General features: G+C 66.9%; 1 protein-coding gene across 8 annotated transcripts in view; it reads left to right on the top strand.

The window, feature by feature from the left end:
• The window catches only part of CFAP74 (cilia and flagella associated protein 74), a 49,711-nt gene that overhangs the window by 16,009 nt on the left and 10,514 nt on the right, over positions 1-23,188 (top strand). For all 8 annotated transcript variants that reach the window (XR_004953076.1, XR_004953077.1, XR_004953078.1 and 5 more), the window contains exons 11-26: positions 49-206; positions 1,219-1,423; positions 2,676-2,831; positions 3,567-3,740; positions 4,257-4,375; positions 5,458-5,524; positions 5,933-6,022; positions 10,272-10,436; positions 11,528-11,666; positions 15,177-15,247; positions 15,747-15,869; positions 18,194-18,315; positions 19,122-19,250; positions 19,446-19,533; positions 20,030-20,203; positions 20,996-21,135. Coding sequence is in view for 5 of the 8 variants with exons in the window: in XM_036227682.1 (XP_036083575.1) it covers positions 49-206; positions 1,219-1,423; positions 2,676-2,831; positions 3,567-3,740; positions 4,257-4,375; positions 5,458-5,524; positions 5,933-6,022; positions 10,272-10,436; positions 11,528-11,666; positions 15,177-15,247; positions 15,747-15,869; positions 18,194-18,315; positions 19,122-19,250; positions 19,446-19,533; positions 20,030-20,203; positions 20,996-21,135 (2,120 nt within the window). In the remaining 3 variants the exon portion in view is untranslated. The remainder of the gene's footprint in view (positions 1-48; positions 207-1,218; positions 1,424-2,675; positions 2,832-3,566; positions 3,741-4,256; positions 4,376-5,457; positions 5,525-5,932; positions 6,023-10,271; positions 10,437-11,527; positions 11,667-15,176; positions 15,248-15,746; positions 15,870-18,193; positions 18,316-19,121; positions 19,251-19,445; positions 19,534-20,029; positions 20,204-20,995; positions 21,136-23,188) is intronic.

Raw genomic sequence — 23,188 nt, 5'->3', positions numbered from 1 at the left:
GTGTGCACATGTGCTAATACTGTAACCTCTGGGTTCTCTATTCCCAAGGAAACACTTCGTAAATTTCAAGCGTGGGGCCAGGCCAAGGCAGAGCTGGCGGAGCAGAAGGCCCAGGCAGAGAAGGAGGCGATTCTGGCCCAAGGGGGCGACGCTTTCAAGCACCTTTTCCATCAGCGCCGGCGCCAGGAGCTAGAGGCGGAGAAGCAGTGAGGGGCTCCTCTGCAGGGTGCCCGTGGGGAGGTGGGGGGGCACGTCTGTCTTCCCCAGACCCCTCCCTGAGGATTGGCCTGGGGGATGCAGGAATGGGGGCTCAAGCCCTCCCTCCACTCCCGCCAAGCCCCTCCTTCCACACCCCAGCAGGAGGGGTCTCTCCTCACCCCAGAGCACAGCCTCCTGCATCCAGGTCCCCCAGCACCGCCCCCCCGTGGGATCCCAGACTGGTCTCTGGACCTGCTCCCTCTGCCCCTGTCCACTCCTGTCTCCTCCTGGGGCTGCAGGCTCTCTGGGTTCATCCTCAAAACACAGTCTTCCTGGGCCTCCCCTTCTGGACTCCCCAAACCAGCCCTCAGAGCCGTCTCTCAATGTAGCCCGCACCCCTGTCATTCACCCCAAGACCACCCTGGGCTGCGCCTTCCCCTGAGAGACAGTGGTCCCCATGGGGCCTCCCACCCTGGCATGCCCCTGTAGGAGTGCGTTCCTGAGACCCAAAGTCCAGGTGTCTGCCCTGGAGGGCTGGCCCGTGCCCCACCCCTGGCCCCACCCCCGGCCCCCTAGCATGCCTGCTGTTAGGGTTTGCGTGGCCGGCCTCCTGGTCCTCTTTCTGGGGACAGCACCTCTCTTCCAGAAGTTACACAGCTCTGAGTGTCACTTCTGGAGTTTTGCCATCACCCAACCTGGTGGGGGCTCCCAGGGCAGCTCTGCCCAGCCCTGAGTCCCTTAGTCTGGTGCAGGCCTGGCACACAGGAGGGGCCAGCAGGCAGCCGCTGGAGTGAATGAACGGATGGATGAGGGTACAGCCTCAGGCTGCCTTGGCGTGCGCCTCGGTGGGGGCACCCTGGCTGCCGGCCTGGAAGCCAGGAGCAGGGGCCACTCCCCAGGGGACTGGACGGGGCCCAGGGTTCGCGTCCTGGGGTCTGGCTTGGCAGCTGCCTGGGTGCCATGCATCTACCCGCGATCCCGGGGAGGGCGGTGCTCCCAGCCCACGGCATCTGCCCGCAGCGCCTTCGAGGAGGAGCAGAAGCTCAGAAGGAACGAGATTGTGAGCCGGATTCTGAAGGAGGAGGCTGAGGAGGACAGAAGGAGGAGGCCGCATCCTCCGGCTCCCGCTGCGGCCCGGCCAACCCTGCGGGACAGGACATGGGGCTACCTGGCCACCGTCTGCGAAGGGAAGCCGGCCACAGCCGCCTCCTGCTACCTGGTGGTGGTGAGCCGAGGGCCCGGTGGGGCCCAGTGCCGCGGGGACCCGACCAGAACCCTGACAGAAGGACCACCTGCCCGCCGTCCTCCCCGAGCTCCTCACGGGGCCAGCCCTGTGGCCCCACGTCCCGGCAGGCGGCCCCGCTGGTGGCCACGTGTTCCGAGGTCCCCATGGTTCCCTCTGGAGGACACGGGGCGGCGTCCCTACAGCAGCTGGGCGGCAGGCCACATGGTGTGCGCCTGGGAGCTGACCTCTCCCGAGGGCCGGCTCAGGTGCAAGGGGTCGAGACACAGGTCACGGCCTCATGCACCATGGGAGCCAGTCCCTGGGGACGCCACTGCGGTGGCAGCTGGGGGCTCGGGGGGCCCACAGCCAAGGTGTCCTCTGCAGGGAGACCGAAGGCCAGTCACGGGTCAGGGGCCGCCCCGAGCACCGTTCACCCCACGGGCCAAAGACTCTCATCGCCCCTGGAGACAGACAGCTTTCCCCTCGTTCATTCATTTGGTCACTCACTCATTCACAGTGAGGGACTGGCTCTGTGTCCGCGGAGGCGACCTGTTTACCTGACCCTGAGGGTGTGGGGCGAGGACGTCAGGGTGCCCCCCTGAGCCCGCTCGGCACTTCTGCTTCTACACCGTGACCCCAACACCTGAAGGTCTCACACAGACCTACAGACACACGGACTCACAGACACACGGACTCACAGACTCGCAGACACACGCGCTGCCGGCAGCGGCCTCGGGCTCCTCACTCCCCGCGAGGTCTTCACTCGAGGTCTCCTGTCCCCAGGCCCAGGCTCCTGCCCTCGTCCCCACTGGCCCCCAGGCGCCGCCCCGCACCCAGGCCGCCGTGCTTCCCGGGGACCCCTTGCCACACTCTCACTCCCGGCTGGGCACCCCGTCTGTGTCCTATGTCCCCCGTCGCCGTGGAGCCAGCACTTGGTCCTGTGAGCCACACGGGCTTTTCAGGGTGTGGTTTTTGCTGGGAAAACCAGACACGGCAGCAGCTCAGGGTGGGTGAGCAGGACCCCCGGCCGGGCCCCCCACCACGCGGATCGGACTCCGCGGAGACTCGCAGGACAACGCACGGAGACACTCACGTTTCACGCGGGGAGTTACGAGGCAGCCCGGCCCCAGGCCCTGGGCGAGGACAGCGGGGGCTGTCGGCAGGAGGGGCCCCCGACTTCCACTCCCCCCGGCGGGTGTGCGTGCTCCCCGTCCCCCAGAGTTAGCTGCCATGTTCTCCTCCCCGACGGCAGGAGAAAGAGACTTTCGGATACCCCGAAAACCCGCTAGAGACGTGTGTGTCCAGCGAGTCTGTCCAGGGGGACCCGGGGGCCGTCGGCGGTGACGACGACGTGCTGGCGGAGCCGGAGATCCCCGGGCTCTGGGACGAAGGCTGCAAGTCGTGCCAGGCGAGCCACGGGGCGGCGTGTGTCCACCCGTCTCCCACCCCGAGCACGGTCCCCCTAATTCTGAAAGCGCAGGCGGCCCCTGAGCCGAGACCTGGGCAGCGTCCACGGCACCTCAGGAGACAGCCGCAGCGGCCGCCGTCTGCGCGGCCGGCCCAGGCCCGGCCCCCGCTGCGTGGGCACCGCCCCCCGCCCTAGCCTCTGCTGCCCGTAGGGCAGATCCGCCTTGAGAGTAAGGGTGTGGCCAGGGCCAGGCCCAGTCACCTGCCCAGGGGGCGGCGGCGGGTGCCTGAGGACAGGTCGGAGCTCGAGCAGGAGGCCCCCCAGCTCCCCGCGGCGTCCTCGCCCGCGGGCCTAGACCAGGGCCCCAGACGGACCCACGGGCCTTTCAAAACGGAAAATGCAGGACAGTCCCTAGTCACTGGGCCGGGGGGGGGGCGCTGGGCAGCCTTCTTTGTGCCCCTTGAGAAGAACCCTGCTTTCTGTGGAACTTTTTGAAACCTTTTTCTTGGCCTGAATTTAAAATGTAGAACATTCCCATCCCACCGTAATCTCCCAGAACGGGGTCTGGGGACCCCTGGCGTGGGGCGTGTCCCTCTGTCCTGGCCGCCAGCCTGGCCTGGCCGTGCTGTTAGCTAACTCCCCCGTGGCCCCAGGTGCCCCGGGACCTGAGTGGGGAGCCCCGTGCCAGGCCAGGCCCTGTTCTCGAGCGTGGGCTGCTGCCCCGTGAACCCCCAGGTGGCCACAGAGGACGGGGACCGCAAGCCCGTGGGCGGGACGAAGATGGACAAGGACCTCCTGGCCCACACCATACAGCGGCTGCGCAGCGGGGTGATCCACAAGCAGGTGGCGTCCGGGCGCGAGTTCAAAGGTCGCCCCTTCAACAGCAAGCCCGAGGTTGTCCACTTCAAGGTGAGCCCGCTGGGGTCGTGGGTCACAGGGGGCAGGGTCACACGGAGGACAGGGTCACAGCGCCAGGGTCGTGGGTCACAGGGGGCAGGGTCACGGCACCAGGCCTCACCGTTGCTGCGGGGGTGACCCGTCTTCTCTCGTGTGAGGGTCAGTAGCAGCCTCAGGAGGACGGGGTGTGGTGATGAGCGGAAGCCAGGCCGGGGGGTCCATCGTCTCCACAGGAGAGGGGCCAGTGGGCCCTGAGCTGCCACGCGGCCCGGGGCCCATGGGTGGGGCCACCCCTGCCAGCTGCCAGCACAGGTCCTGGGAGGCTGCCTCCTGCCCGACTCCCACAGGCCAGGCGCCCCTCATCCTGCTCGTGACACCCACGGGGGCAACCTCGGGGCGTGTCCCCCCTCGGGACTGTCACCAGGCTTGTCACTGTGCGCAACCATCGTCCGGCGGCCTGTGAGGAGAGGCTGCAGATGCTCAGCCACAGGGAGCTTCGAGCCACGATGTCCCCTCTGGTCTTCACAGGACTTCGACGTCGGCAAAGTGTACAAGAAAAAGGTCACACTGATAAATGCCACCTACACCATCAACTACTGCAAGCTGGAGGGCGTGGAGGAGCACCTCCGGGACTTCATCAGCGTCGAGTGAGGGCCGGCCGGGCGGGGCGGGTCCGAGCGGGCGTCGCTGGCCCTCGGTGCGTCGTCACCTCGCTTTCCCGGGCTCCTTGGGGTCCCCATCTTCAGTGCCCTGTGCTCTGCTGTGCGTGGTGTGACTGGGAAGGTACAGCCATGACCCGCGGTGCCCGGACTCGGGCCTCAGGCCTCGGGCGGTCTGGGGAACCCTCGGCCGGCTCTGCCCACTGTCCAGTCTCTGACTGCTCGGTCCTGTTCTTGGCTGGTGTTTCTGGGCGGGGCCTGCTCCCTGCAGAGCTGTAACCTGCTGTGGGGCGGTCAGTCACTGTACCCCGCACGCTTCGGTCACGTTCAGCCGTCTGCGGTCCAACCCTCGGGGTCTGGCCCTGCTCGCGCCGTGCTGGTTCCCGCGTGCGTTTTGGGTCCGGGCGACCTTCTCCTGGCTGGGACCCCACCCCTGGGAGTCTGTTGTCTGGCGTCAAAACGCTTCCCTCCCAGAGAAGTTTGGGATTGGCACCCGCCTGGTGCCAGGGAACGTGACCGGCCCGGGACAGGTTTCCATATTAAATGCCTAGCTCATCTATTTCTAAGCCGAGTCCAGTGGGTCAGACCCAACCTGCGACGACAGGGCTCATGCAGGTTCCCCTGGGAGCCGCTTTCGCCCACAGGGATGCCTTCGGTCTCCCCGTGAGGCTGGGGCGCTGTTTCCGGATCCTTCGCTGAATTCAAGGCTAAGTGCTGGCTCCCAACCGGCTGCCACGCTCGCGGGGCACGAAAACCCGGCCTCCCGGCCCCACAGCACCCGCTGCCTTGGAGCCGCCCCTGGGGCCTTTTCTTCCTCCTTCCCTCCCTCCTTCCCTTACTCGGCAGCCCTCCGGGTCGCCTGGGCCCCCTGTAAGCTAGGGACTGGGAGGCGGCGGGGCGCAGCGCCTGGAACCCGGGTGGCGGGGGGCGGGGCGGCCAGCCCAGGCCAGCGCCAGGCGGGGGCCGCTCTGCCGTCAGTCCGCCCGGCCGCGTCACTCACGTGGCGCCGCGAGTGTCTGCCGGCGGCGGAGACGGCACCGCGCATGGGCTGTGCATCGTTCTGCCTGCAGCTTCGAGCCCCCTGGTCCCATGTCAGCCGGGATGTGCTGCGAAGTGCTTGTCACCTTCAAGCCCATGGTGAGTGTCTCGGCTCCCAGCCACGGGATGGATGCCAAAGGGGGCTTTTCTCGCCCCGTCGCTAGGGGGTGGCAGACGGCGTCGGGTCTCCGGGGACGCCGTCCCAGCGGGAGGACGCACAGGGCCTGTTTGGCCGTTTTATTTCTAAACCATGTTCCACGTGTCCCTAAAGGCTGAGCGGAATTACAGGCGGCGGTCCCGCTCAGGAGCTGGCAGGTGCGACCGCGCATGCTCCGGGGTCTGAGCGGGGGTGGCGGGGGGTCCTGGCCGGACGCGTCCTGCCGACCCCTCTGTCTGCTGCCGCCACCTGGCAGGCGGGCCCAGGCCGAGGCCGTGGTTACGTAGACATCACACGCGTCCCTGGGCGAAGCTGCAAACGCCCGTGCCGGTCGGCGGTTTTATTTTCAGATAAACAAAGACCTGGAAGGAAGTGTCTCGTTCCTGGCCCAGACGGGCAGGTTCTCCGTCCCACTGAAGTGCTCCACGAAGAAGTGCTCCGTAAGTTCTGAGGCATCTCTGCTGACGTTTTCCGGGAGGTTCTGGCGGGGGCGGGGTGGGGGCGGTGCGTGTGGACCTGTGTGTCCCCGCCATGGGCTCAGGTCAGGGTGACGAGCACGGGGTGCTTGGAGAGGCCGCTGGAAAACGACCCTCGCAGGGCAAGCCCAGACTGCAGGGCCTGCGGTCAGACGAACTGGGGTTCGTCCAGGAGGCCCTGGCCAGCTCCGTGGCCCTGCGGTGTCCCCTGGATTTTTTTAACCATAGTCACCGTGCTGTACGGCTCGTCCCCAGAACCAGTCTCTCTCCGGCTGGAGTGCGTGCCTTGTGCCCCCTCCACCCATCTCCACACCCCCACCCCGCCTCTGGCGATCGCCGTCTGTTCCCGAAATCCGTGACTCGCCTTTATCGATTCCACATAGAACGAGACCATACAGCATTGTCTGTCTGTCTGTCTGTCTGTCTGTCTGTCTGTCTGGATGACTTCACTTAGCTCGATGCCCCGAAGGTCTGTCCACCCGGCACACGGCCGAGCGAAACCCTGCGGTCGGTGCGGCCGCGTCCCTCGCCCAGCCGCCCGTCGGTGGACACCCAGGCGTTTGAAACGCTGCCGCAGCGCACGGAGGGGCATGCACGTCCCCCCGGAGCCGCGCTTTGGGTGTCTTCAGACAGACTCCGCGCGGAGGGCCTGCGGGGCCTCCCAGCAGTCCCAGCGTCACCTTCCGAGGGTCCTCCAGCCTGCCTTCCGCGGCGGCCACACCGGCGTGCAGTCCCGGCAGCAGTGCGGAGGGTCCCCTTTGTCCCCGTCCTCACCGGCTCTGGCTGTTGGTCGGCTGATTGACGACAGCCATTCTGACAGGTGCGAGGTGAGACCTCGCCGTGGTCTGGGTTCGCAAATCCCTGGTGATTAGTGATGTTGAGCATCTTTCCACGTACCCGTTGGCCACTCACGTCCTCTGGAAAGATGTCTGTCGGGCACTGCACACCCCTGAGCTGCACTGCCTGCCTGTTTGTTTTTGCTTCGAGCCGCACGAGTCCTGCGTGTGTGTTGCACGCTGATCCGTCACCAGGGAAACGGTGTGAGAATTGTCCCCATTCCGTAGGGGCCTTTCTGTCCTGTCCGTGCTCCCTTTGCTGTCCAGACCCGATTCTTTTCCTGATCGGAACCGTCGCGAGCGCAGCGAGACGCAGCGGGGACGCTGCCCTGGGCTCCCCCTGCCGCCCCCCGGCCCACGCCGTTTCCTGCTCCGCCACCTGCCGGACCCTCTCCCGAGTAACTCAGCAGCTTCGCAGCACTCACGGCCCCTCGTGAGACTTAGCGTCTCGAACAAACAAGGACCCTACGGGAGCCACCCGGCCAGGGCCCGCTAACCGAACTGGCCAGCGCTGACCGCACGATGCAGCGCACAAACGGTGCCCGAGTCCACAGCTGGCGCCACGACAAGCCTGCGTCTCACGGTCGCAGGTGTGCGGCCGCTGCTGGTTCGGCGGACCCCGGCCGGGCCGGGCCTGGCCAGGCCGCTGCGCTCCGGGGCACGGGGGGGCCGGGGGCCCCAGCCTGGAGCAGCGGCGTCCCCAGCAAGGGCCGCTCACGGGGGACGACTGGGCCACCACGCGAGCACATCTCGGCCCCCCTCACTTCACAGCCCCGCACAGTCCGCTGGCCGAAGCGAGCCAGGTGGCACCCCCTCTGTCACCGTCACCGGGGTGGAGACACCCCCCCCAGTGCCCGCCACAGGGGAGAGCAGGCCCAGAGGGCGAGGGGAGGGAGCGTGGGCTGACAGTCTGCACCGGCGAGACCAGCGACGGCCCCAGTGACCACCCATTGCCGTCCACGTCGCGGGTGCCCGGCCGTCCCCTGAGCCGGCTCTCCAGGCCGGGAGACGAGGTCACGGGCCGTGCTCATCCCGTCCTTCAGTCTCAATCTCTCCTTCAGGCTTTCCTTGTGGGGGAAGGAACACAGCTTGGACGTTTCCGTCACAGATGTGAGGGGCGCAGCCCAGTGGCGCCCGTGGCGCTGAGCCCGTCGCCGGCGTCCACGCCAGCAGCCCCCCCCCCCCCCCCCCCCCCCGTCCTGCAGGACGGGCGCCCCGCCCCCAGCCCCCGCCCCGCGGTGCTCGCTCTGCCTCTGCCTCTGCTCCTCTGGGCGCCTCACCCAAGGGCATTGGGCGGGGTTGGTCCTTTTGCGTCTGGCCCGTTTCGCTCAGCACACGGGCCGGGCCTCGGGGTCCGTCCCTGCTGTCTTAAGGGTGAGGGCGGTTCGATGCAGAGGGTCTCGCTTCCGCCCGCGCCCCCCTCGTCCCCTCGGGGCCCTGCGGCTTTTCCCAACCCTCAGCTCCTGCATTATGGTCTTCCTTTGTGTTTGGCTGAATTTTTTGTAGTGAAGTGCTTAAATTTCTCATTTCCTTCTACGCACCTTCTATATCTGTTTTCCTTGTGGTTACCATGGAGATCCCACTTAACACCCGCAGGTCCCGGCTCTGACGTGGATTTCTGGCAGCTTCGTGCCAGGCCGTGGAACCCCCGCAGCTGCACAGCCACGGCCCCCCGCCCCGCAGGCGTCAGCGCCCAGAATCCTGCTTTATAACCTGCGTGCCCAGTAACGTAAACCGAGAATCCATGCAAGTGCGTTAGTCTCTCAGTTACGTAGACAACAAACCCGCTACAGTGACACCAGTTGTCAGACCAACAATTGCCTTTTTAAAAAATGTGTTAGTCTCTTAAAGCACATGGAAACCAAATGGTGGCGTCACAAACCAGCGTGCCCCCTTTCCTGGGGGGCCGTTCCCCCTCCCCGCCTCCTGTCTCCCCCACATGCGCCGGGGCCTCACGTCTCACAGGCGGGTCTGGGGGCCACGACCCCCTCAGCTTCGGTTTACCTGGGGCCACCTTCATGTCTCCCTCGCTTCCGAAGGGCGGGCGCAGCCTTCCGGGGCGGCCGCGTGGGGGCGACGGGCACCCAGGGCCACCGGGCACTGCGTCCAGCTCAGCGTCGTGGAGGGGCGGCACCCCCACGCGTCTCCATGCGGCTTCTCAGAGTCTGGGGACCAGCAGCTGGGAGGCGGGTCGCCCGCCCGCCCGCCCCGCGCCCCCACACGCACCACCCGCCGCCGGTTCTGGTTTCACGGACGCGGGTCCCGCTCCGCCCTCGGTCGCCCGGCCGGCGGCGTGTGGGTCCCGCCGGCCCCCCCGCCGGCCCCCCCCCCGCCGGCCCCCCTGCCGCGTCCCTGCCCCGCCGTCCGCGCCTGCGGCCTGAGCCCCGCGCCGGCCTCCGCTCTAGTCCTCTTCCCGCCCGGCCCTCGGCTGTGGCGCGGGCGGCTGACCTGAGAGCGTCCGCGTGTCCTGGGTCGCGTTCGCAGCCGCGACCCCCGCCCCCCGCCCCCCGCCCCGCGGGGTTCGGCCCGTGGCGTGTTCCCCTTCCTCCGGTGAGCTCTTCGGTGACGCGCCGGTCGCTTGGAGCGCGTCGGTTTCCACGGATTTGTGCCTTTTCCGGTTTTCCTTCCGTCGCTGATTCCGGCTGCTTCCCGCCACGCCTGTGCGACAGCCTCTTCTCCAGTCTGCGGAGACCCCGCTCCAGGCCCCCCCGGCGGCGTCGCCCTAAGACGGGCCGGTGCCCCCGGCAGAGCGCGCTCGCTGGGGGGTGTCGCTGTGGGGTGTCCCTGTGGGGTGTCGCTGGGGGGTGTCGCTGTGGGGTGCCTCCGTGGGGTGTCACTGGAGGGTGTCGCTGTGGGGTGCCTCCGTGGGGTCCCATGGCCCATCTGTCAGGCCCTCTGGGTCCCAGTGGTTCGCACCCTGTTCCCTCCTGATCCGTCTGGTGCTCCGTCTGCTCTGGCGACGGAAGCGGGGTGCAGCTGTGTTCCCCCCACTCCGTCAGGCCCTGCTTCGTGCCCTTCGGCGCCCCGCCTTCGGACCTGCGTGGTGGTTGCCGTTTACCCTCCTGTCCTGTGGGATCTCTCACTGACGCGTAACTGCTGACCCCTCACCGTCGCCTCGGTCTTGCTTTTTCTGTGAAGTCACCTGGTGGAGGCGCTAGCTGCAGCCCTCGGGCGGCTCCTGGCAGGCGTCTGCGTGTGGCTCGGCTTTTCAGAAGTTGGGCTCTGATGCTCCCCGCGGTCCTGAGCAGCCCGCGCACCTGTGGCCACGTCCCCAGACGCAGGCCCCAGCCCCGGGCAGGAGGGGACCCCCAGGGCTGGAGCGGGACCGCGCCGCGGGCCTGGCGTGGTCGCCCTGCTCACTCAGGGTCTGCTGGCAGCTGTCCCTCGACAAGGAGCTCATCGACTTCGGCAGCTACGTGGTGGGCGAGACCGCGTCCCGGGTCATCACACTGACCAACGGCGGCGGCCTGGGCACCAGCTTCAGGGTCCTTTTGGCGTTGGAGGAGTCCGAGACGGATGTCTCCCAGTCGGTCATAAAAACCGTGAGTGTCGGCTGTGGCCACTCGGCACGGGCGGGGCTCCCAGGACGCAGACCTGCCAGCGACTTGAGCAGCGGCACCGTGGAGCTGGGCTGCCCGGGCTGGAGGAGGGCGGGGCGGGGACATCCCGGTCAGGCCAGGCAGGAGTCGGGCTCAGAAAGGAGGACACCTGGGGCCGCCAGACCCCAGGCGATGTGGCTAGGACACCGACCCCTCCTGAGCGTGTGGTGACAGAGCAGTGGCCGGGAGCGCCCCTCAGAGCCCGGGGGCCCACCGCTCCTAGTGCACCCCTAAAGCCCCAGCACCTGCAAACCACGGAGGGCTGTCTCCAAGGCGCACGGTGCCCTTCACGGGAAGGCCATGCCGGTGTGCCCCGAGTGAGCAGAAATGGCCTCACAGCACCACGGGGGACCCACCGCCCCGCCCAGTACCCCGCAGCGACTGGGGCTGGGGACGGGGTGGGGGACTCTGCCTTTAGCTCCCGCCATGTGGCTCTGTCCACCCTGCTGAGGGGTCTTGGCAAAGGCTTGGACTGGGCTCCCCTAGGCAGGGGTGGGGTGGCGGTCCCCGGGGCATCAGGCTTCCCGGTGGCGGTCCCTGGCACCCGTGTGGACCAGCTGCTGTGGCAGAGGTCAAGGGGCCCATGGGATGGTGGGTGATGCAGGGGCACGGAGCGGGCTCACTGGGGGGACATAGGCCAGGCCCCTCAGCACACTCCACGGGCACCAGCTCTGTCTCCTCGTGGATGAATGTCCGGCCAGCTGGCAGCTCCACCCAAGCTGTGCTCTGTCTGTATGTCCCTCCTGTGGCCCCTTGGAAGCCAGGCGGGCATGGAGCCGGGGCCTGGAGTCGCTGTCCCTCGGAGGGAGGAGCCTGGTGGCCCTGAGCTCAGGAGGGTGGAGGGTCAGCGCAGGAGGGAGCCTGGCCCCCCGTGGGCTCCAGGCGGGGCGTGAGGGCATGTGGGGACCGCAGAGGAGCCAGCCGGGCACAGACGCGCGGGCCCGGCCGGGGGTCGCCCAGGCCCTGCGCCCTCCCCGCGGCCGCGGGCGGGAAGGGCACACGGAGCCACAGCAGGGTTGTCGTGGCCCCTCCAGAGCAGCGTCTTCACGTACGAAGATAAAAGTCTCTATGAGAAGATTGCCAGCAACTTCTCCGAGCCGCAGGTGGACGTGAACGAGTCCTCCACGGTGGACGCGCGCAGCCAGCGGGAGCCGGACGACTGGCGCCCCGCAGGTGACATGCCGGCCGGCGGGCTTCCCTCGCGGGTTTGGGTCTGCGTGACAGGGCACGAGGAACGAGCCCGTGCTCGGGTGGCGCTGGGCCTGGCGCAGGCCGACGCTGGCCCTCGTGGTGCAGCTCACAGGGCGAGTCCCGGCACTGGACGTCGGGCAGGATGCGGGCCGGTTCCCCTCGCTGCCCCGGGGGCCTGGCAGGGTCTCCTGAGGGGCCCTGCCCCAGGGACACAGCAGCCTCGGGGTGCAGACGGGCCGGGAGGCTCAGCCGATGGGGTCCCCGTGCGTGCTGACTGTCACAGGACCACGGCTGGGCTGAGGGCCGCGGCGGTGGCGCAGGGACCCGGCTCCGAGCGCGGGGAGGACAGGGGTCCCTGTGGGGCCGCCTGCGCCCTGACGCCGTGCGGAATCCTCAGGCCCCTGGCCTCCCTGTCACGAGCCCGTCCGTGTGCATGTGTCCCCAGGGGCTGGGTCCCCCACGTCCGCCTCTGCGTCCTCAGCGTTGAGCCCGGAGCCAGTCCTCGCCGACGCGCGGCCGTCCTTCCTGGCGTGCGGAGGGCGGCTCCTCTCGCGGTCGCAGACGGCCTCGCTCAGGGCTCTGGACGCCACAGGGCTCCTCCCCTCGCGAGTGGGCTTCTGTGGGGCGCGCGCCCCGCATCCCCGAGGCGTCACGCGGCAGAGGCTTCGCTTCTGTGAGCCACAGCCCAGCCCCTCGCCGGTGGCCACGTCCGTGCACACTCTGCCCGTCGCCCCCTCTCGTGGCTGAGCTCTGCCGTGCTTCACGCTTCCCTGCACCGGCACTCGTCCTTTCCGTGTCTCTGTTCCCACGAGTTCCCACCTCCCGGACACTAAGCGCCTCGCCCTTGAGTGACGCTGCAAACACTGCCTCCGAGTCTCTTCACTCCGTTGATGATCTCTGTTCCTAAAGTCCTTCATTTTAACGTCTGCAAACCTACCCATCTTTTCTTCCGAGGTTTAGGATTTTGTGTCTTTATAGCACATTTTTCCCACCCCAAGGTCACAGAGACTGGACGTGGCTTCACGTTCAGGTCCCGGGCAGGCGGGAGGGCGGGTCCAGGGTCCTTCCCCCGGGGACATCCAGCGGCCGCTGCACCACGCAGTCTCGTGGGACTGACTGGTTATCTGTGTCAGACCCCATCTGTCACCTGCGTGGGCGCATTCCTGGACCCCCGGCCTGAGCGGCCGACCCGTCTGTCTGCCCTGACGCCGGCGCCGCGACGTTTGGTCACTGGCACTTGCCGCTGGCTCCCCAGCCACGTAGCGTCGTCCTTTATGTGTACATATATGTATTTGCTTTGGATATTTTAGGTACCTTTCATTTCTGTATAAATTTTAGGAATAACGTTGATTTCTACAACAACAACAAAAAAAAAGCCTGGCGTGTGATTGGCCGATTGCCGAATCTACAGATCAGTCTGGGGAGAACTGACATCAGTATTGAGTCTTTCGACCCGTAACACGGTCCATCTCCCCATTTGGTTAGGTCTTTAGTTCTTTCCAGCAACGTTCTGTAGCTTACAGCATCGAGGTCAGAGACGTGCGGTCTGTTTGCCAGTCCGACGGTCTCTGACTTTTCCCAGAGGATTCAGTCTGTCGACGTTTATGGTGACTCTCGAGGTATCTGCACTTGTTTCTATCATCTTATCTCGCGCTTTTTGTCGGTCCGGCTTCTTTTCCTTTTTTTCTTTTAATCTCACTTTACGGCCTCTTTTCCCTTCTGCACCTCCTCCTCTCTCCCTGGTCTTTGAAGTGGCCCCAGAACAGGGAGGCTCGCCCCCCCATGACTTCTGCTGGCCGCCTTGCCAGAGGTGGCCCATCTCCCCCGAGGGCCTAGAAATCACACAGGTGCCCAGCGTGGACGCGGGTTGCGGGGGGCAGAGGGGGCGTTGGAACCTGCTTAACACCTTGGAAAACGTCACAAAGGAATAAGGTGGAGTCAGTCTGAAAATCGACCAAATAAAACTTCTGGAAGTAAAGCCACGATCATTGAAAAGGAAACCCCAATGAAGGGGTAGAAGTGCGGGTCCGACGTCGCTGACGAGAGACTTGGTGCACGAGAAGACAGGGCCGGAGGCGCCTCCCGCGTGCAGAGACACGGAGGGACAGGCGGAGGAGATGGCGCGGGCCGCAGAGGACCGAGCTTGCAGCTCGGGCTCGCCGGCCGGGGTCCCGGAGGCTGCTGAGGGTCTCCCACAGCGTCGAGACACATTAGCTCCCACGCCCAGGAAGTACGTAAATGTCCACTCCATGACGGACAGCATGAGACAGATGCCTGGAGGAGGTGCCACTGGGCACGGACGGGCCTGGCCCTCGGACCCGTGAGATCGCACGGTGTTCCCAGTGAGCCAGCGCGGTCCCCACTGGGACCCCGAGGAACACCAGCCGCCACCATGCACGCAGAACGAAGCGCCCGACCCCTGGCTCGGGTCCGGGCTGCCTCGGCGGTTACTGCCACCGGCCCTGCCCAGGGCAGCAGCCCACCACGCGCAGGAGCCCGGAGCTGAGGGCCCGCCACCTTTACAACCTCAGCCCCAAGAGGGGCGCCCACCCCTGGGGGCACAGTCTGGCCACCTGGGGTGCCCAGGGCACAGAGCCAGGGGCTCCCCATGGCGGCACGGCCTGGCAGGCGGGCAGAGGCCAGGGAGTGACCTGGAAGAGACACTGGCCGTGGCCGTTCCCATCCCGCTCCGTCGTGCGCAAAGCCAGGACCACCTCCGAGAGGGAATGGCATCTGCTTTCAGGGGCCTGCTGGTTCTTGGGGTGCTCGCCCGAGCCCCGGGGGGCGGGGCGGAATCTGCAGCCCAGCAGTGGGGAAGCCACGACCGCGCGTGCGGGCAGCTCGCACGCACGGGGGAGCCCTGGCCGCGGGGTCCGGCTGGGCAGGAGCCGTCCCTGGGAGGTGGCGGCGTTTCAGCTCCCAGGACTCAGCAGCCCTCACGCTCCCACAGGTCACTAGAAATGGCGGCAGCAGGCGGGGCTCCCACGCCCACAGCACCTGCGCTGCAGGGGGTGCGGAGCCCCCAGCCCCCCCACCCTGGGGTGCGCCCTGCCCCCAGGCCACGCCCTGCAGCCTCTGTCCTCTGCCCAGCCTCTTCCTCAGCCCCGCGTCCTGCCGGCTCCTCATCCTAACCCACGACCCCTCTGACCACACTGTCCCCTCTCCTCCGGCTTCGGAGTGACCGCTGAGGGCTGACCGCCTTGCTCCGTCCACCCTTCTCTTCGCCCTTACTTGGGCTTCGACCCCCACGCGCCCAGGGTTCAGCCCCTCCGGCCGCCCGCCCCCGCCCTGCCCCCATTTCCTGCCTCCAAGGGCAGTGCCCCCCCCACCCATAGCAGCTGGGGCCAGACCACACCCTGACACCCCAGCTCCCCCGTGGGTGCCACGGCTCCAGGAGGGTGGGTAGGGGGTGACCGTGTCCCGGGTGGGCCTAGGCAGAGCTGCCCCTCCCTGCCTGGCGAGCCCTCACATCTGAAGCCCCTTTTCTTCCAGAATCGGAGATAGTGACCACCGTCATGACCATGTCCCCCGTCGAGGAGCAGATGGAGATCTCGCTGGGAGAGGTCAGTGAGGCCCACCTGCCCCCCAGCCACACCCTACTGGCCCGTTGGCCCCTGTTTGCTTTGACCAGAGCCAGACTAGACTTATTGGCCACTGGAAGCAAAGCCTCGGGGCGGCTTGCAGTCTCGGCCTGCGTCCGGCCACCCCCGTCCCCAGCCGAGGTCTGCCAGGACCAGAGCAGCAGTGGGCAGGTTCCTGAGGTTCCTGGGTGCAGGGCATCGTGTGTGCACACACACGTGCAAGGGCAGGGTGTCGCCGAGGCCAGCCTTGCGCACATGGCAGGGGCAGCATCAGGGGGATGGGGGGCTGCGGGCTGCCCTTTGCTCCGCCCTGGGCTGGGGTCCGGGCAGGAAGTCCTCGCAGTGCAGGGCCGGGCTTGGGACCAGTGTCCGTGTGGCCAAGGGGACGTCCCGGCACCTCACAGCGAGGCGGCTGCAGGGAGGGCGGTGGGAGGCTCTTCCCAGGATGGAGCCTGACGGGCGGTATCTGCCCCCCTTGCAGGTCACGGAGGGTGACATCGGCCCCTTCAGCGCCGTCAAAGTGCCCGTCATCTTCTCCCCGGTCACCCCGGGAGCCATCCAGACCAGGTTCAAGGTCACGTTTGACAATCAGGAGTGCCCGACAGTAAGTGTCCCGCAGACGCTCGACACACACGGTCACTGCAGGGTGGACCCGTCCTGGACACAGGGCCCCGGCCTGCCCGCGCCTCCTCACAGGACCAGGGGCAGCTGCCCGAGGCACCCACGCTCGCGCTGCTAGTGGATGACAGATGGTCGGCCCCGAACACACACACACGCGCACACTCAGTCATGGCGCCCACACACGCATGTGCACGCACGTGCTCACACACTTGTGTGCACGCGCATGTGCGCGCACTCGCAGACCTTGCTCGTGATCACCAGCTTGGTGACCAACGGCAAGGCGACTCCGCAAATGCGGTTTGTGCAAACGCGGCCAGCGCATGGACACCGCCCCTCGCTGTCCCTCCCGCGTGGTGACGCTTCTGACGGGTTCTCCTTCCGTTGCTCCCGCGCGGGCGTCTACACGGCGTTACTGCCTGGCGCAGGAGGGTTTGGAGTTGTTTTCTTGTCAAGAATTGTGCCTTTCGCCAGAACCAAACTTCTCTCCTCACCCTGCGTTGCCTTAAATCCCAGCTGATCTGAGGAAAACGGCCCTGTCCCGCACAGGCGCCTTCTTTCCATTTTTTTTTTTTTTTACCATTTTGCGTCTTTCGAGGAGCCGGGTTCTGTGTGTCAGCCTTACCGACGCCCCGCGCCTCCGGGGGGCGAGCCCACCGCGCCCGCACGACGTGGCCCCGGCGTGCGTGGAGGCGCTCGCTCCGCCTTAAGTCAAGTTTGTCTTTCCTTCTGTGACGTCGCCTCCACGCCGGCCGGGCCCCCCGCGAGCCTCCCCAGCGCTTCCGGGTGATCAGGATAAAACGCAACGCGCGGTCTCTTTTCTTTACCCCTTTCTCGGCCCTCACCGCCTGGGTCTCGCTCGGCCGTCCTGGGCTCCACGGCGCTCTCCCCTGACTGCGCCTCCGCCACCCGGGGGCCTCTCCCCTGGTGCCACGGCCCCAGGCAGGTGGCCGTCCGTGTCCGGTGTGACCACGCCGTGCATTTGTGCACGGCACCTCCCCTCTCTGCGTGTGTCCCATGGGGAGCGAAGCGGCACCCACCGCACGCACACTGCCCCAGGGTGTCCTGGAAGATGCCCCACTGCCCATGGGGCCCCTGCAGTGGTGACAGGAAGGAGCAAGAGCCAGGACTTGGCGAGCAGAGGGCTGAGAGTGGACATGCTGGCGGGTGGTGGCCTCGGGTCAAGGGAAGTGCCTGCCCGTGGAGGCCCTGGCGGGAGGACCGGAGTCTGGATTCCCGGTCCCGCCCGCCTGTGTTCTCAACATGGGCCCCTGGTGACAGTATCTGTGTTCTGCCTCTGGGGCCGCTGCCCACCGTTCCTCAGCGAGAAGGGCCCCCGAGCAGGCTGGCCCTCCCTGCTGCGTCCCCGCGACACCCTGGACCCGCCCTTCTCATCCCGCTGGCCTCCGGCGGTGGGGCCTCCGCTGCGGACCCTCTGCAGCTTCCCCCGTGGGTCCCCCAGGTCTCGGGTCTCTCTTCACCCTGGCACGTCACGGGTCGCCTCGTCACCTGCTCACCCGGCCACTGCCCCGGTGCTCTCTAATCGTGACGGGCAGCGCGGCGAGGAGCCCCAGCTGTCCCCGGGTCCCGTGCCGGTGCCCCCGGCTCGCTCTCCCGCACCCACGTTGCCGGCAGGTTTCCTGTCTGTTCCGCCCCGTCTTCCTGTCTCCGGCCCTGCAGATGGGCGCCGCGTTTTGGCAACCCTGTGGCCGAGAGTCTGGTGGCTGGTGTGTCCCCAGTGCCCCAAGTCCTGCTGGCAGTAGAAAGGGGAGCAGTCCCCCATTTGGGTCCCCTACCCCGTCCCGTGGGCTGTTGGTCCATAAGGAGCAGTCACCAGCCCAGCCCGGGGGCCGCTGGGCACAGGCCCTCGCTGCAGGACACCGGGAGCCCACACTCCAGGACTTGGGGCGCGGCTGGGCTGGGAGAGGTGACAGCGGGGATGGGTGCTCGTCCCCTTCCGGGGTCCCGTCGAGGCTTGTGAGCAGCTCTTTTGTGTTCGCCGTGAAGGCTGCGTGGCGTGTGCACCTCCCTGTGTGGTGCGTTTTTCTGCAGCGGAAGGGTTTTCTCAAACAGCAAAAACGTTGGTGCTCACGAAGCTGTCCGATAGACACATGACAATCGTCCCACGGTCGTATCTTTCTTTGTTTGAAAATTTCACAAAAAAAAGAAAAATGTTTTCAATGACACAGTGTGAAAAGCGCCCGGCTCCGGAGCGCGGCTGGGCTGACGGTGAACCCCCCGCGACCTGCGAGCTCGGGGCGCGCGCGCTGCAGGCGGGGCGCGGCCACTGAACCCCGCGTCCGGGTCCAGCTGTGTTTCAGAGCCATCGGCGTTGCCATTGACGTCCCGGTCTGGCTGCCCAGGCCCGTCGTGGACCTGAAGATCTGCATGTACGACCGGATGTACCAGGACTCCGTGCTCGTCCACACGCGGTGAGCGGGGGCCGCGTCCACCCTCCTCCATCCACGCGCGGCGAGCCTGGCGCTGTGTCCACCAGCTCCTGTTTCTGAATTGCTGTCAACTCGGGGCCAGGCTGGACAAAGGCCCCAGCAGCCCTGGGTCAGGCAAGAACCGTCCAAGGTGTGCTGAGCGGGAGCCGGAAGGTTCTGGGAGGGTCCACGGCCTCTCAGCTCCCGCTGCCTCTCATCCTGTCACTTAGCGATGACTCCACCCGCGGGGTGAATGAGGACCCTGACGGGACATCCTAACCGGAGAGAAGGGGCTCCGGAGTGTCCTCATGGAGTGTGCGCCTGGGAGCTGGGGGCACTGGTGGGGGCCGCGTCCCACGTGTTTGGGCTCCGGCAGCCTTGGCCCCTCCAGCTGGGCCTGGTGTGGCAGAGGGGACGGAACTCAGGGGAGCTCGGTCACTGACCAGGGCTGGCTGCCCTGCCGAGCTCCTGCTGCGCTCAGCCGGCCCCAGCCCCGGCGGGCACGGGCCCCGCCCCCAGGCCCCTGCACCCGGGGCGCCTCCTCCCAGGAAACGCCAGGTTTCCGAGACCAGGGCCACACCCCAGTCACGTGTCCGTCTGTGAGAATCGCCACCAGATCTCAGTGCAGGACGCCAGCCGCTAAGAAGCCGGGCTGGGGGCCCCGGCCCTCCCCGTCGGGGCGCAGCCTGGCTCGCCGTGGGGTGCACCAAGCACGCTGCACGGCTGGGTGGTGAGAACTGACGAGTCCCTCTGGGGACGACACAGCACGGTGCCACGTCTCGTGTCCCTCCGTGTCCTTCGTGCTGCAGGTCAAAAGTGGCCCTGCGCCTGAAGTTTGAGGTGTGCAAGGAGCTCAGGGGCCACATGGAGCTGCTGCCGGAGATGGGCTACATCCAGGCCCAGTCGTCCTTCTCTGTGCAGCTCAAGTTCCTGCCGCGGTGAGCGCGGGGTGGGGTCGTGGCGGGGGCGGGGGCCTGGGTGAGCACCGAGCACCGAGCACCGGCCCGCGCCAGGCGCGCCCCGGGCTCCCGCCCTCCGTGTGGTTCGTGTACTTCGATGCTCTCGCTCGGGCCCATGTCACTATCGTTTTGCGAAACGTGCACAAAGCCTTCGCGCGCACTGATCTCTTCCAGACACTCCCTCCCAAAAGACGCAGGGAAGTATTTTGACGAGGAGAGCAGGGTGCTGGAGGCCCCAATGACAATCCGGGTGACCGACCAGGTGTGTGCGGGGTGCTTGCCAGGGTGCAGGCACTCGGGAAGCTGGGCCCAGGCCCCCGGCGGGGCCCCTGGCGGGCCTCCGGTCCCGTGACTGGCAGGCTTGTCTCCTGTGCAGCGGGTGTGAGGGGAGGTGTGTGTGGCCAGGGGAGCAGCTCCGGGTGCCCAGGCCGGGTACCCCGAGTCACACGCACGCACGCCACACAGCACTCCAGCTCGGTCTCCTTCACACTCACAGACACGGAGCACGTGCGTGCACTCCCTCGGCGCACGGGCACATGTGCACCCCACGGCCCCGCTTCCCGCTTCGGCTCCTCTCTGCAACGGCCGCGTTCACGTCCCCTGGGTCCGGGGACAGCAGGACGGTGGGCTTTTTAAGGGAGATGCGTGCCCGTGAAAGGCCGTGCCCTGGGCCACAGTGGGGCTCCGCTCCTCTAACGTGGGGCGCGTCCATGGAGCCGCCACGTGGGACCAGAGTGTGCTGGGCCTCTGCACTTCAGATCAAGCCGGTGGAGTTCACGGTCCACGCTGTGGTCACCACCTCGGACCTGGAGCTCGTCCCGTCGGAGCTGGACTTCGGCTACTGCACCATCCACGAGGCCGTCAGGGCCCCTGTGAGGCTCTGCAACCACTCCCTGCTGCCCCAGGAGTTCGGCTTCGTCGGACTCCCCAAGGTGCCTTGTGCGTGGGGACACGGGGCTGGGTCGGGACGCTCTGGGGACCGGCCAGGCATCTGCCGCCCAAGTCCAGGAGGCCTCACCCCTCCCTGGACTCCACGGCCACTTCCAGGCCCCCCGGCCTCCGCTCTCTCCCCGCGGGCCCTGTCACCTCCTCACCCTGCCCCTCTCGCCCCTTCTCTCTGGCCCGCAGTGCTGCGGAACCCCAGGCCGCGCTCCGCCCCTTCCCGCCAGTTCCCTTGCCTGCCTGGCCCTTCGGGGCAGCTAAGACTAGGTCCCAGCCTGGCCATCCGCACCCCTCCCGGGCTGTCCACACAGACCCCACCGTCCTGTCACACGTGTGCAACACACAGACACGAACACGCTCGTGCACACATGCACTCACGCATGCTCCATACATGCGGACACACCACACAGACACGAAACACACATGCATGCTCACACGCATGCATGCACACACGCATGTGCGAACATTCACATGCATGCACTCGCACACAGACATACTTACATGTATACACACTTGCGTGCAGGCACACATGCAGACAGGGTCACACACGTGTGCACATGTGCTACATGTATGCAGGTGATGTGCTCACACACGTGCTCACATGCATGCAGGAGCGCTCACACACTCACACTCACAGACACGGGCTCACACATGGCCACACTAACATGTGCACCTGTGCACACGCACATGCATGCAGACCACACCCTCCCACGCCTGTGTCCACGCAGCCCCCCTTGGTCCTCCCCGGCTGTCACCTTGGCACCCACGGTTCCCCTTTGCAGTTTGTGGACATCCAACCCAACGACGGGTTCGGGACCATCCTGCCTCTGGAAACTCTGGAACTGGACGTGATCTTCCAGCCCCTCAAGGCCAAGGCCAAGGAGTACCGCTTTGAGCTCATCTGCAAGTCAGTCATCAACAGGTGAGCCCAGCAGGAGGCGTGCATCAGGGGAGGAGCACGAAGGGCCCACACACGAGGGAGGGGCCGTCCCTCCCACGCCTTGTAGCCACGGGGCCAGGGCGCCGCCGCTGGCCGCAGGGGCCTCAGGCGCGTGGGGTCCACAGCCTTGAACACCGGGCCAGCTCGACTCAGTGTGTGCGCGCGTGTAAGTGTGGGTATGCGTGTGTGAGCATGTGTGTGAGTACACGTGGGTGAATGTGAGTGTGTGAACAGTGTGTGTGCATGCAAGTATCACGTGTGGACATACACGTGTGCTGGTGTGCATTGCAAACGTGTGAATTGTGAGCACACACAGGGATGTGTGTGCCATGTGCGCGTGTGGGCATGCACCTGAGCGTGCACACATGAGCGCGTGTGAACGCGTGTGGTGTGCAGGGCGCCCTCTGCACTGGGGAGGACCCGGGCACGAGCCCCGCTGCTTGAATGCGCCGTGAGACAGACCATCGCGGGGCCTCCCTGAGCCCGAGGGACGGGGCCAGGAGGGCGGCGGGGCAGGCGGAAGCAGAGCAGACGCTGAGGTGGTGGCTGCGCCCAGCCGGCTCTCTCGTGCTCTGGGAATGTCCCGAGTGTCCCCCTGCGGGCGTCTGGCCGGATGTCAGGCCACCTCCCTGCTCCCGCCCAACCCTCTGCCCTCCCTCTCTTGCCCTGTCCCCACCCATCTCCACCCTGAGCTGCCGTTTGACCCTGGGTGGGCCTGGTGGCCCCTCACCCTGCAGGCCAAGCCCTCCGCCAGCCGGGACGGAAGCACCTGGGGCTGACGTGCCCATGGGGGAGCAGGAATGAGCTTGTGGGTGGTGAGACTTTCGGGAGCAAAGTGCAGTTAAGACCCCGGACCCCAGAGGAGACTGAAGAGACCAGACTCTGCCCGCTGCCGCGCACCCCTGCTGCGGGGCTCGCGAGGGCCCCCAGTGTGCTGGGACGCCTTCCTCACATCTCTCTCCGCTTCCGGAGAAGAGGGGTTCTTCCCTGCTTTCACGTCAAGGGGGCCCCGTGCCCAGGACCGCCCAGAGTCACAAGTGATCACGCTGCAAGGCCGCAGGCGTCACAGAGTGCGGGTGGCCGGGCGGGGCCGACAGTCCAGACACGTCCCAGACACGCACACTCCACAGCCGGGAGCCGCAGGTCCCCTGCCCAGCACCCCGAGTGTGGCTGCCCGTCAGCTCTCCTGGATGGCCGAGAGCCGCCTGCGATCTGGGGTGCCGAAGCTGGACGCCCTGCCCCCTCCCCAGCAGCTCCCAGACCTGCTCCACCTGTGGCCCCTGCCTGCCTGTGGCTCACCTGAGCCTGTTCTCCATCCAATTTGTCAGGAAATCTGCAAGCTCCCCCCAAAAACATGCCCGAGTCACCTCCATGCCCTCACCTGGACTCCAGGCCCCTGCGCCTAGTTGCCCACCCCCACCCCCCCCACCCCCCCCACCCCCCGGTCAAGCACTCCCCGCCCACAGACCAGCTGCCCTCTAGGCCCGCCTTCCCCCCCCAACACACACCCAGCCCCTCCCATTGCCTGAGGGCGCCCACTCGCCTGCGGAGGACTCAGTGGAGGACTCGAGTCGGCTCCAGGTGTTGGCGATGACGGGGGAGCGGCTCTCACCCACGCGCGGGTGCCCGCGTGCGCCCGCGTGCCCACCGCCCGGCGGGAACGCCCAGGAGCGGGTCGCCATGGACGGCGGCAACTCAGTGTTTCGTTTCGTGAGAAACTGTGCGGCCGTCCTCCCTTTCAGTTTCTCCCCGGCAGGGTCTGGGCACCTCGGGGCCAGCGTTTGGTGCCCTCGGACTTTGTAGTGTGGGGGATGGAGCGGGACTGTGACAGGTGCATCTCGTCACGACTGACCTGGCACTGCCCTGATGACCGGGGGTGCAGAGCGGCTCCCCGGGCACTTGTCTGCCCCCTGCGAGTCTTCTTTGGCGAGAGGTGTGTGCAGACCCTTGGCCCGTTTCTTAAACTGGGGTTTGTACGGAGTGAGTTTTGAGAGCGTTTTTGTTGAGGTGCGATGGAAGTGCAAGGCCACGTCAG

The sequence above is a fragment of the Rousettus aegyptiacus genome, unplaced genomic scaffold (genome assembly GCF_014176215.1).
Source record: "Rousettus aegyptiacus isolate mRouAeg1 unplaced genomic scaffold, mRouAeg1.p scaffold_m13_p_1, whole genome shotgun sequence".
Lineage (NCBI taxonomy): Eukaryota > Metazoa > Chordata > Mammalia > Chiroptera > Pteropodidae > Rousettus > Rousettus aegyptiacus.
The sequence above is the reverse complement of the archived record's forward strand: the minus strand, read 5'-3'. Positions and strand labels throughout refer to the sequence as shown.